We start from the raw sequence: 12,868 nt of genomic DNA, 5'->3' as shown, positions 1-12,868 counted from the left end.
GACAGCTCATGAAACTCAGATCAAACTGTCAAACTAGGCAGAGCTGATCAGATATGGATCAATATTCTGTTAGTGCCTCAAGTGTTTTCAGAAACATATTTTAGTCTTCTGTTTAGCTGTAATATGAGAAAGTTTGTGATGCAGCTGCCATCTTGGAAACAGACATGGAGGACACAGAGGGACACTAACATGCACTAACATGCACGCTCACATGCACTAACACGGTCTTGTGGCCGGTGCAGCTACCAAAACAAAGAACAGAGAAGCTTGAATAACAATACAAACAGAGTGTGACTTCATTCACTACTCAGGACGCCATTTCTCCACTAAATCTTTACAAAGCAAATAGTTGTTTGCTGACATCCAGTGAGGCTGAATGTCATTTATTGAACCTTTAACAACACAAACACAGTCACAAACTACAGTGTCCATGTGGATCTATGCCCCATCCATCCACTCCTCCGTGGGCAGGGCTTCCTGTGGGGCTTCCTGCTGGGTCGGGTCGATGTAGTCCTGATTGAAGGTAACAGAATCCGCTCCAAGTTTGAACCTGTGGATGGCCAGCAGACACTGCAAAGCCTGCAGAAACACATTCAATTTAAACTCAACTTTATTAACAGCTGAACCACAGACATACACTCACACTGAAGAAAACTAGAGAAATGATCTGGTAAATTCAACATGTGGAAATAACAAGTAAGAAGAGACGTCTCTTTGTATAAAAAGATGCATGAAAGACTTTCTCTGCTTACTTTATTTTTATTTTCATCTGATTAAAAAATGCTGAAAAACAAACAAAAGCATACTCCAAGAATGTGTGTCACATCTTGCCTGGACTTAAGGTGTTTTTTTGGTGTTATGTTGTGTTCTGTATGGTCTCCTGGTTTTGCACGTTTGTTTAGTCCCTCGGTTCATCACTGCATCATTGGTTTGTTGGGTTGTGTGCTTGGGTTTGTGTTTGTGGTTGGTTTTGGATGGGTTAGTGTAGATGGCATTCAGTTTGTTTTCTGGGTTTTTGTTCTGTTTCATTTGTGTGTTCATGTGCTCCTTTACACCTGCCCTGCATTTGGACTCGTTAGTCCTGCCCTGCTGTTTTCCCCACACCTGCCCTGTGTTAGCCTCGTCAGCCCTGCCCCACTCCCTGTGTGTCCTCAGCCAATCAGCTCCCTGTATGTTTATTCCCCTCTTGAGTTCTCCACCCATCCCCCCACCTGCACCTCATCTCCTTGTTAGTTCAGTTTCTTTAAGTTCTGGTTTTCTGTTCAGTCTTGGTTGGATCGTTTTGTGTTGTTCCTTCTGCGAGTTCTGTTCAGCCCTGTTTACCTGTCCGTGACCGTCCACAATTAAAGAGTTTTTCGTCATATCTGCATTCAGATCTCCTGAGCCCTGACAATGTGTTGTTTTTCATGTTTATTCATCTTATCAGTATTTTCTTAAAGATAGGTTGTTATTTGTCCCATTATTTCAGATATTAAGGCTGGGGCATAGTAGTGATGGTGAAACGGGACTTTTTGAAACCTTTTCAGGTGTACACCATGCATGTGTTATAAGGTGTACACCATGCATGTGTTATAAGGTGTACACAGTGCATGTGTTATAAGGTGTACACCATGCATGTGTTATAAGGTGTACACCATGCATGTGTTATAAGGTGTACACCATGCATGTGTTATAAGGTGTACGCCATGCATGTGTTATAAGGTGTACACCATGCATGTGTTATAAGGTGTACACAGTGCATGTGTTATAAGGTGTACACAGTGCATGTGTTATAAGGTGTACACAGTGCATGTGTTATAAGGTGTACTTCATGCACCCACAATAGGTTCAGGTTTCACGGTCCACTTACCAACAAATCAAATCTAAAAGGTCAAGTTCATTTGCTGGAATCAAGGCCTCATTTGTCACCAGTGTGATCCTCTGAAAATGATAAAAGCCTCAGTACAAGACATCAGCAGAAACTGCCGGACGTATTCGACACATGCTACTATGAACTACTGCATAGTTCGTCAAGTGTGTCCACCTGACATAAGTGTGTCTACCTAATGTCAGAAAATGTCTCTGCCAGGATCATACCTGCCAGTACTCCTGATTTTCATGGGAGTCTCCCTATTTTTAACCCTTTGTCCTGCTCCTGATTGGTAATTACTCCTGTTAATCTCCCCCCAAAAAAGCCTCCTGGTTTTTGAAATCTAAATGTTGGCAGGTATGCAGGCTTCTCCTTTCAAGGACTTTTGGAGTTTGTCAGCTATTCTGCAGCCATTAACACAATCTTGTAAAGTTTATTCTTAGATCTACAGTTTAAATGACCGCACCAGGCTGGAAGATGAAAAGTTTAAACACGAGTTTAAGTACGAGTTTTGTACACTAGTCCTAAAATTTGCTGACTAACACTGAGGCTGCTGAGTCTTCTGCGAAGATAAAGTCACTGTGAGCATTTCTCTGTATTTTCAGATAGGCTCACCTGGAAGTCAAGAACTGTGCCGAGATATTTAAAACTTCTCACAGTTTCAACATGTCGGCCCGTCACTCAGCACTTCGGGGATAACGGCACAAGGTTTGTCATGATTTTGTTTGCTCTTATGTTTAATGTTTAGTTCAGTTGTGTGTGTTTTAGTAGTTTTGCAGAGTTGTATGTTAGTGTGTTTAGGCTAGCAAGACTGCTATATTAGTGCAATGCAAGGCAGTTATCATCTCAGTAGAGTTTGCTTGCTCGTATAAAGAAATACAGCATTATTTGTGTGTTTTGCAGTAACTATGATATATAAGGTTAAAGCTGAAAATGTGACTGTTTTTCTATATTTTTGTTAGTTATACATAAAAAGTGACTCTTTAAATATTTAATTTAAGTTAAATATGCTTACCTATATCACTCTGTTAGAGGCTGTCATCAAGCTAAAAAGGGTTAAAAAGTGATATTTCATCTTTGGAATATAAATTTATTTTCAGTCAGCGGTTAATAAAACATGATTTTAATTTTGTTGAATATTAATGAATATTGTAAGGCTATCGTACAATAAGCCTTTGATCACAATGAATGAAAAGATGGTTAAGTGCTGTGTCCTAGACAGCCTCCCTCCCGCTGTCTAGGAGGCTGCCCTGACAACCATCTGACAGTGGACCTGGACCTGGACCACATCCTGCTGCTGACATCCACCCTGCGTCTTCTGCTCCTGGCCCTGCACCTTGTTCTGAACATCTTATTGTTCATCTCTGGCAACTTTAGTTTCAACAAACACATTAGTTTTATGTATCATCTTGTGTGGACTCTTGTCAGTTTGTGTCCTATTTGTCATTAATAATCAATATAAACAATTAATAAATGGTTTTAATTCACTATAATGTGCTATTGAGTTCTGAACCATTTATAACTGTTTATATTTTGATATTTAATGATTAATATGATACTTTAAGTGTTTCCGCTGTTTACTGTCACGTTTGATTGGTGCTGTATTAAACATATAGTAGGTTGTTTGTGTGCATGCATCACTTTTTCCAACATGGTTTGTTTTTTGACATTTCAGACCATTTCTCTTCATTAGTTACCACATCTTTGGACTAACTGATTAAAAAGTGACATAACTAATTTTTTCCATACATTTTTGGCTCTAAACTGTACTTCTTTTAAATTGTATGTTGTAGAAGTGGGATTTTTTCTCCTGTATCCCTTAATTAGTATTGTATCAATCAGGTTAGGCCAATTAGATTTTCACATCTTCTTTAACATCCTGCACATAATCTTCAGCAAATCTGGAACATGTTCAATATTTGGATGAGCCTGAATAAAGTTTGTCTTTTCGTTTCTTTATATTCCAAATAGTTTTTCTGTAATTTGTCACTGAACTGACACAAACTGACAGAAGCCCTGATTGTATTGTCCAATTATAGCTATAGAAGACATTTAAACTGCAACTGCAGCAGTCACACTGTTTATTACATGATGACAACATGGTGACGTCATGTTGCCTGCAGTGACATCAGAGCTGCAGCAGGGGGCAGCAGAGTGTCCGTTAACACATCATATAAACCACTTCAGCTGTTTATATCTTTAATCTTTGTGCTACAGTTCATCACAAGATCATCTTCATTAATAACAATTTATTATTACATCATCATGACATCATCATGACATCACTGTAACAGCAACAACACATGAAGTTAAGTTTGAGGGAACCTTTAAAGATCTGCTGTGGCAATCTGAGGAAGAAAACAATGCTGTGATGCTGTCACCATGGTGACAGTAAGGCACTTTAAAAGAGAGGCACTTAGAGCGGCCAATCAGAGTCCAGACAGAGGCCACGAGGAAACAGGAAACACTGGAACAGTGGTCTCTGATTGGCTGAAGGAGAGAGGTGATGTTTAATGTGTGTGTGTGTGTTTCAGGCGAGCGGCGGGCTGAACAGTTTGTTGTACTCCTCTTCAAACGAGACTCTCTTCAGACGCTCCAACGACAGCAGAGTGAGACCTCCCTGCACACACACACACAAACACACACACACAAACACAAACACAAACACAAACACAAACACAAACAGTCATGTGACTGTGACAGAGTAAAGCCTCCTGCACACACACACACACACACACACAGTCCTGTGACTCTGTGAGTGAGACCTCCCTGCAGAGAGAGCAGGTGTTCAGGTGTTGGTAAGGTCTCTGCCATCAGTAACCAGTTCTCTGACCAACTCAGTCTGCAGCTGCCATCTAACAGGGCCACACTGTCCTCATTCTCCCCTCTGACCGAGGAGGAGGTCTCCAAACTTCTGCTGGACTCTCGTCCCACTGCCTGCCCACTGAACCCAATACCATCCGACCTTCTAAAGACCATTTCCCCCCCACACATCAACTCTTCACTTACAAAGAAGTTTTCCACAATCTTTAACCAAATCTCTGAACTCCTTTCTGAGAACAACCTGTACGACCTGAATCAGTCGCTCTACTGAGACTGCACTCCTGCCGGTTATGGCCTCACTGCGTTCAGCTAGAGCTGCTGGTCAGTCCTCAGCTCTACTGCTGCTGGATCTGTCAGCTGCCTTTGATACAGTCAACCACCAAATCCTCCTCTCCACACTCACTGAGCTTGGTATATCAGGATCTGGCCTCCGCTGGTTCATGTCCTACCTCTCAGGGAGATGTTTTAGAGCAGAGGTTCCTAAACTTTTCAGACCATGTATCATTATGTGCCTAACCAAATTTCCCAAGTACCACTTCTCACACCAAAAAAGTAACAATGAATGAGCCACCTCATCTATGTAAGTCCACCCCTGACTACTACTCAGTCCCAGGATGAAGTGACTGAGGGAGTTGTTAAAAATTGCGAGGGGGCATTTTTTTCATAAACTAAAATTCACTGATTAACCATGCTTACACACAGTTTGGGAATCACTGTTTTAGAGTATCTTGGAGGGGAGAAGTGTCCAACGGTCCTCCTCAAGGGTCAGTGTTTGGTCCCCTTCTTTTCTGAATATACACCACCTCACTTCATCAATCATCTGCTCCCATGGTTTCTCATATTACTGATATGCTGACAACACACAGCTCTTCCTGTCGTTTCCGCCGGAAGACCACACAGTCTCGGCACAGATCTCGTCATGCCTTGTTGATATCTCAGCATGGATGAAAGAACGCCAGCTTCAGCTCAACCTCTCTAAGACCGAGCTCCTTGTCATCCCAGCCAGTCCCTCTATACAACAAAACATCAGCATCCAGCTCGAATCAACCCAACTCATGCCCACAAAGTCTGCCTGTAACTTGGCCTGAGTCGCTTGGTCATGTTGGTTTGTCCTGTACGACATCAGGAAGATCAGACCCTTCCTGTCTGAGCATGAAGCACGACTCCTGGTTCAGGCTCTCCTTATATCACGCATTGACTGCTGCAACTCCTTACTGGCCTCCCTGCATGTACATTCAAACCTCTGCAGATGATCCAGAACATGGCGGCACGTCTGGTCTTCAACCAGCCCAAAACAACACGTCACCCTGTTGTTCATCTCCCTCCACTGGCTCCCAGTTGCTGCCTGCATAAAATTCAAAACTGACACTCGCTTACAGAACAGCAACTGAAACGGCTCCCGCCTACCTGAACTCCCTCATTCAGGTCTACACTCCCTCCCGCCCACTACGCTCTGCCAATGAAAGGTGCCTGGTACCACAACAGGGCCCTGAGTCACCAGCTAGCTGTAGTTCCCCGGTGGTGGAATGAGTTACCAAACTCTGTTCAATCTGCAGACTCCCTCTCAATCTTTAAGAAAAAGCATATGACCCAGGTCTTTCGCAAATATCTTCACACCTGGTGGACTGAAAAAAAATAATAAATTCTGCTTCTATGTGTTGTCTCTGTGCACTGATAGCACCTACGTCCTGTCAGACCTGAACTTAGCTTTATGGCACTTACATTGTTCTCTCCTGACAAGATCCTTGCAGACACTTTGGATAAGAGCTTCAGGTAAATTAAATTGTAACATTATAATAACATTGTGTCAGGTGTTCAGGTGATGTTCAGGTACGTACCCAGGTGAACACAGAGAAGAAGGAGAACACAATGGCGGCCCTGGCAGCAGTGACTCCTTCCTGAAGAGGGTTGTCTTCTTCTTTAGAAACCTGCCATTGATTGGCCAGAAAGCAGAAACCCACAAACCACAGCAGGGACCAGAAGGCTGTGGGGGTCAGAGGTCACATGGTGAGGCGGGAACAGAGACATCAGGTGTCACAGGGACACACTCACTGGAGGCGGAGTCTCACCTGACACCGCGATGTCCGCCATCACGGCCTTCTTCCTGTCCTTCACGCCGCTGATCTGAGGGAAGTAAATGTCCAGCGCCAGGAAGCCGGTGCTACAAAGGAAACACAGTGTTCCCATGGCGACGGCATAGCTGCAGGCGTTCTGGTTGCGGTTGAAGATGCAGAATTCCTCGACCTCATCAGGACGGTTCAGGTAACCCTCATTAGCCACGCAGCCAAGAACCACAATGGAGAACAGCTGAGGACACACAGAGACACAGCTAGCTCAAAGCTAACACACCTATTCATTCTCCATAGCACAGGCTAAATGCTAACAGCTGATGTTATTTCTTTTCTCCTGCAAGAATAAAGTATAAACTATTCATGTGTTTGACTCTAACAGATTTATGTTAGATTCATGATTTCTTGACTTGAGTTGTTCTTGTATTTTCTCTGACATATATCTTGATCATCTTGCACCACAACACAGATGCAGATCCTCATCTGTGTGAACCTGCGGGCAATGAACATGATTGATTCTGATACAGATTGAACTGCAGGTGATAACAGATGATAAAAGATGTATTTCTGTCAGTAGAAACACTCATAAAACTGAGATAAAAACAAAGCAACTAATGTAAACGAGCAGAAACTGATGTTTCAGGAAATCAATAAAAACTTGATTGATTACCATCTGGACACAAACACAAAGAAGCTTGTGTGGCCTCAGCTGATATGTGATCACACAGCGGGATGAAGTTATTGAATATTTAATATCATCAGTAATCAATGACTTTGTTCATGTTGATGATAAAATCGTCCTACAGAGCAGCTGCAGGTTGAACAGTGTGTCAGTGTGAGCGGCCTCGTGTTCAGCCGCAGGAATGTTAACACCAGTCTCATGACCCAGCCCAAGAACACACACACACACACACTCGCACACACATACACAAAAACACACACACACACTCGCAAACACATACACAAAAACACACACACACACTCGCAAACACATACACAAAAACACACACACACAAACACACACACACTCGCAAACACATACACAAAAACACACACACACATACACGCACACACACACACACACACACACACATTCACACAAACCATGTGACCATGTTCACTACAGTATCTGAGTGTGACCATGTTCACTATAATATCTGAATGTGACCATGTTCACTATAATATCTGAGTGTGACCGTGTTCACTATAATATCTGTGTGACCATGTTCACCACAGTATCTGAGTGTGACCATGTTCACTATAATATCTGAATGTGACCATGTTCACTATAATATGTGTGACCATGTTCACTATAATATCTGTGTGTGATCATGTTCACTATAATATCTGAGTGTGACCATGTTCACTATAATATCTGAGTGTGACCATGTTCACTATGATATCTGAGTGTGACCATGTTCAGTAAAATATCTGAATGTGACCATGTTCACTATGATATCTGTGTGACCATGTTCACTATAATATCTGTGTGTGTGTGACCATGTTCACTATACTATCTGAATGTGACCATGTTCACTATAATATGTGTGACCATGTTCACTATGATATCTGAGTGTGACCATGTTCAGTAAAATATCTGAGTGTGACCATGTTCACTATGATATGTGAGTGTGACCATGTTCACTATGATATGTGAGTGTGACCATGTTCACTATGATATCTGAGTGTGACCATGTTCAGTAAAATATCTGAGTGTGACCATGTTCACTATGATATCTGAGTGTGACCATGTTCAGTAAAATATCTGAGTGTGACCATGTTCACTATGATATGTGAGTGTGACCATGTTCACTATGATATCTGAGTGTGACCATGTTCACTATGATATCTGAGTGTGACCATGTTCAGTAAAATATCTGAGTGTGACCATGTTCACTATGATATCTGAGTGTGACCATGTTCACTATGATATGTGAGTGTGACCATGTTCACTATAATATGTGTGACCATGTTCACTATAATATGTGTGACCATGTTCACTATGATATCTGAGTGTGACCATGTTCAGTAAAATATCTGAGTGTGACCATGTTCACTATACTATCTGAATGTGATCATGTTCACTATGATATGTGAGTGTGACCATGTTCACTATAATATGTGTGACCATGTTCACTATAATATGTGTGACCATGTTCGCTATGATATCTGAATGTGACCATGTTCACTATAATATGTGTGACCATGTTCACTATGATATCTGAGTGTGACCATGTTCAGTAAAATATCTGAGTGTGACCATGTTCACTATGATATGTGAGTGTGACCATGTTCACTATGATATGTGAGTGTGACCATGTTCACTATGATATCTGAGTGTGACCATGTTCACTATGATATCTGAGTGTGACCATGTTCACTATGATATGTGAGTGTGACCATGTTCACTATAATATGTGTGACCATGTTCACTATAATATGTGTGACCATGTTCGCTATGATATCTGAATGTGACCATGTTCACTATAATATGTGTGACCATGTTCACTATGATATCTGAGTGTGACCATGTTCAGTAAAATATCTGAGTGTGACCATGTTCACTATGATATGTGTGACCATGTTCACTATGATATGTGAGTGTGACCATGTTCACTATGATATCTGAGTGTGACCATTTTCACTATGATATCTGAGTGTGACCATGTTCACCATGATATCTGAGTGTGACCATGTTCAGTAAAATATCTGAGTGTGATACCATGTTCAGCGTAACATCTGAACATTTATCAGTGATCAAAGTGTGGAAACATTGATTACCTTCCTACGTGGAGAATTGACTTTTTTAGATTCAAATGTTGACAATGTGACGAGTCTGGCTTTGTTGGTTCTTTGAAGAGTCTCCTAAACTTGTACATTATACAACTAAATGAGACTGTTGTCATAGTAACAATGTGCATCTTATTGATAGTCAGCTGATCAGGACACGTTTCACTCTGAACTCAGATCTATAATGGAAGAATCTGGATATAATCATCATTTTAGATGAGAGCATCTTCATCTGCCTCCTCCTCCTCATCATCATCATCAATCACGCTGTCATTATCATCCTCATCATCATCATCATTATTATCATCATCATCGCCATCATCACCATCATCATCGTCATTATCATCATCATCATCACCATCGTCGTCATCATCATTGTCATTATCATCATCATCATCACCATAGTCATCATCATCATCATTATCATCGTCATCATCATTATCATCATCGTCAACATCAACATCATCATCCTCCTCCTCACTCACCCAGCAGAGGATCCTCACCACAGTCTGTGGTTGTCTGATGAAGGTCAGCGGGTCGAAAGCTCCGCCCGTCTTTCCCGCCCCGTATGCCTGGAATCCATCCATCCAGACCTCCTCCTGTGCCGGGTCCACTCAGTCCAGACACTGTTCAACCTCCTCCCAGTTCAGTCCAATACAGACCAGTAGAGCCCAGTACAGAGCAATACAAACCAGTACAGACCAGTAGAGTCCAGTAGAGTCTAGTACAGACCAGTAGAATCCAGTTTAGACCAGTAGAACCCAGTACAGACCACTACAGACCAGTAGAGTCCAGTATAGTCCAGTAGAGACCAGTAGAGTCCAATTTAGACCAGTTGAGTCCACTACAGACCAGTAGAGTCCAGCACAGACCAGTAGAGTCCAGCACAGACCAGTAGAGTCCAGCACAGACCAGTAGAGTCCAGTACAGACCAGTAGAGTCCACCTCGTGCTGGTTTTCTCTTCTTCTCTGCTGTTATTAGCTGCTCTGTAATCTCTGCTCTAATCCTCCTCATCCTCCTGACCTGCTTATGGGTTTTTTCTGCCCTCAGCTGAGTCTGACAGGCTGCTCCACCAATCACACGCCTGCAGTGAGGGAGGCGGGTCTGTCCACTGCCTGAGAGTCTGGACTCAGGATGAAGTTTTTTTCTTTTGTTGTAACTGAGTTTATGATCTGATCACCTTTATTGATCCACACATAGAAATTAAAGTGTCACAGCAGCAAAATGAGGGGTGACTTTTATTTCATCACAGGATCATTATACATGTTTAGTTTTTACTTGAAATTTTTGTATCTGACACACTGAGTTTTTGCTTTTTATTAAAGTTTTTTTCAGATGTTTCTGGTGAAACGATCAGCTGAGATCGTCTTACATTACACAAACACTGAAGAGAGACGTATCTATAAAATGTAACATCCCAGTCTGGAACAGCACGATAAAGACTGATTTCCATCGTCGTCTCTGCTGTCATCAAACATTTAACGAGATGGAAACACGAGCACATCGCCTGACATGAAGAAATATTACAAACTCTAAAACCTGATAAATCAAAATGTTTTTAGGAAGAACTGAAGATAAAAGTTAAACTGGACTTGTGATTTGATTTGCAGAACACCAAAGAAAATAAAGATAAATACGATGAAAACAGATTAAACATGAAATAAAGTAATGAAATCATAGTTTTTTCAGAGCTGTTATATGATAAAACTGGTGGGTGGAGCCTCCCAGTTCAGACTGTGTTTTTAAGCCCTGCGTTTGTCTGCCAGGCTGAACATGAGCAGCTAAACTCTGTTTGTATCTAAACACTGAAGGAAAGAAGACAATTCCTTGTTTTTATGGTGGTTTCCATGGAAACGCAAGATTCACATAATGGTCAGCACTGACTCTGTGTGTGTGTGTGTGTGTGTGTGTGTGTGTGTGTGTGTGTGTGTGTGTGTGTGTGTGTGTTAATAGGATCAGTGTGAGCTCCATCTGTTTGTCTGAAAACTCTCTGCAGCTCCAAACTAAAGACTCATTTCTGTTCTTATTTATTTTATTTATCTTCTTTATTTATTTAAACTCACATCAAATTAAATGAGACTCAGCTGTTTATTTAAAAGCTAAATTAATCAATAAAGGTGTTTTAGTCCAGAAATATAAAAACTTTTGGAGAATGCTGTTGACTCCTTATTCTTTTTATTTCTTTAAAAAATAATTTAAATACGTAAAACATAATTTTATGCAGATGTGGCTGAAATTATTGGCACCTTTACATTTTATTAAAATAACGCACCATTTTCCCTGAACAGTGTTGAAATTAAAGGATATTTTATTATCAGCGCATGTCTATATTTGTTTGCAGTGGAATAAAACATAAAAGTTTATGCTACAAAGACGTTCTAAAATAATCTGGACAAAATTATTGGTTCCCTTTAGAAGTTGTAAGAAATAATTGATCTGTAGTGGAGCTGTAGCCAACATCTCTGGATGTGGTCACAAGAGGAAAACTGGTCCCAGATTGAACAGAAGAGTCTGAACCACCAGTGAAGAAGAGTCCGAACTACCATTGAAGAAGAGTCCGAACTACCATTGAAGAAGAGTCTGAACCACCAGTGAAGAAGAGTCCGAACTACCATTGAAGAAGAGTCCGAACTACCAGTGAAGAAGAGTCTGAACTACCATTGAAGAAGAGTCCGAACTACCATTGAAGAAGAGTCTGAACCACCAGTGAAGAAGAGTCTGAACCACCAGTGAAGAAGAGTCCGAACCACCAGTGAAGAAGAGTCTGAACTACCATTGAAGAAGAGTCCGAACTACCAGTGAAGAAGAGTCTGAACTACCGGTGAAGAAGAGTCCGAACTACCGGTGAAGAAGAGTCCGAACTACCGGTGAAGAAGAGTCCGAACTACCGGTGAAGAAGAGTCCGAACTACCGGTGAAGAAGAGTCTGAACTACCGGTGAAGAAGAGTCCGAACTACCGGTGAAGAAGAGTCCGAACTACCGGTGAAGAAGAGTCCGAACCACCAGTGAAGAAGAGTCCGAACCACCAGTGAAGAAGAGTCTGAACTACCAGTGAAGAAGAGTCCGAACCACCATTGAAGAAGAGTCCGAACCACCAGTGAAGAAGAGTCTGAACTACCAGTGAAGAAGAGTCTGAACCACCAGTGAAGAAGAGTCCGAACTACCATTGAAGAAGAGTCTGAACCACCAGTGAAGAAGAGTCTGAACTACCATTGAAGAAGAGTCTGAACCACCAGTGAAGAAGAGTCTGAACTACCATTGAAGAAGAGTCTGAACTACCATTGAAGAAGAGTCTGAACCACCAGTGAAGAAGAGTCCGAACCACCAGTGAAGAAG

At 41.7% G+C, this 12,868-nt stretch overlaps 1 protein-coding gene across 2 annotated transcripts; it reads right to left on the bottom strand.

Moving 5' to 3' along the window:
• Positions 1-346: 346 nt before the first annotated feature.
• On the bottom strand, positions 347-10,776 carry syngr1a (synaptogyrin 1a). 2 transcript variants are annotated; one of them, XM_044330176.1, is made up of 4 exons: positions 10,017-10,775; positions 6,742-6,979; positions 6,511-6,656; positions 347-579 (listed from the first exon to the last, which is right to left on the bottom strand). In XM_044330176.1, exons 1-4 carry the CDS (start codon positions 10,116-10,118, stop codon positions 439-441), a joined length of 627 nt encoding a protein of 208 aa, XP_044186111.1. In that variant the 5' UTR covers positions 10,119-10,775; the 3' UTR covers positions 347-438. The 2 variants fall into 2 exon arrangements, with proteins under 2 accessions (XP_044186111.1, XP_044186112.1); XM_044330177.1 differs by lacking the exon at positions 347-579 and adding an exon at positions 4,045-4,469 and having other exon boundaries at positions 10,017-10,776.
• Between the last annotated feature and the right edge of the window lie 2,092 nt (positions 10,777-12,868).

This window comes from Thunnus albacares, chromosome 17 (assembly GCF_914725855.1).
Source record: "Thunnus albacares chromosome 17, fThuAlb1.1, whole genome shotgun sequence".
Lineage (NCBI taxonomy): Eukaryota > Metazoa > Chordata > Actinopteri > Scombriformes > Scombridae > Thunnus > Thunnus albacares.
The sequence above is the reverse complement of the archived record's forward strand: the minus strand, read 5'-3'. Positions and strand labels throughout refer to the sequence as shown.

Bases quoted from the DNA above. Each gene is read 5' to 3' on its own strand.
- syngr1a (XM_044330176.1), bottom strand. From the start codon at position 10,118: ATGGATGGATTCCAGGCATACGGGGCGGGAAAGACGGGCGGAGCTTTC. The intron at 6,980-10,016 runs GTGAGTGAGGAG...GTGTGTCCTCAG, and splicing joins TGGTGAGGATCCTCTGCTGG to CTGTTCTCCATTGTGGTTCT. The intron at 580-6,510 runs GTACGTACCTGA...GTGTTTCTGCAG, and splicing joins TCTTCTCTGTGTTCACCTGG to GCTTTGCAGTGTCTGCTGGC.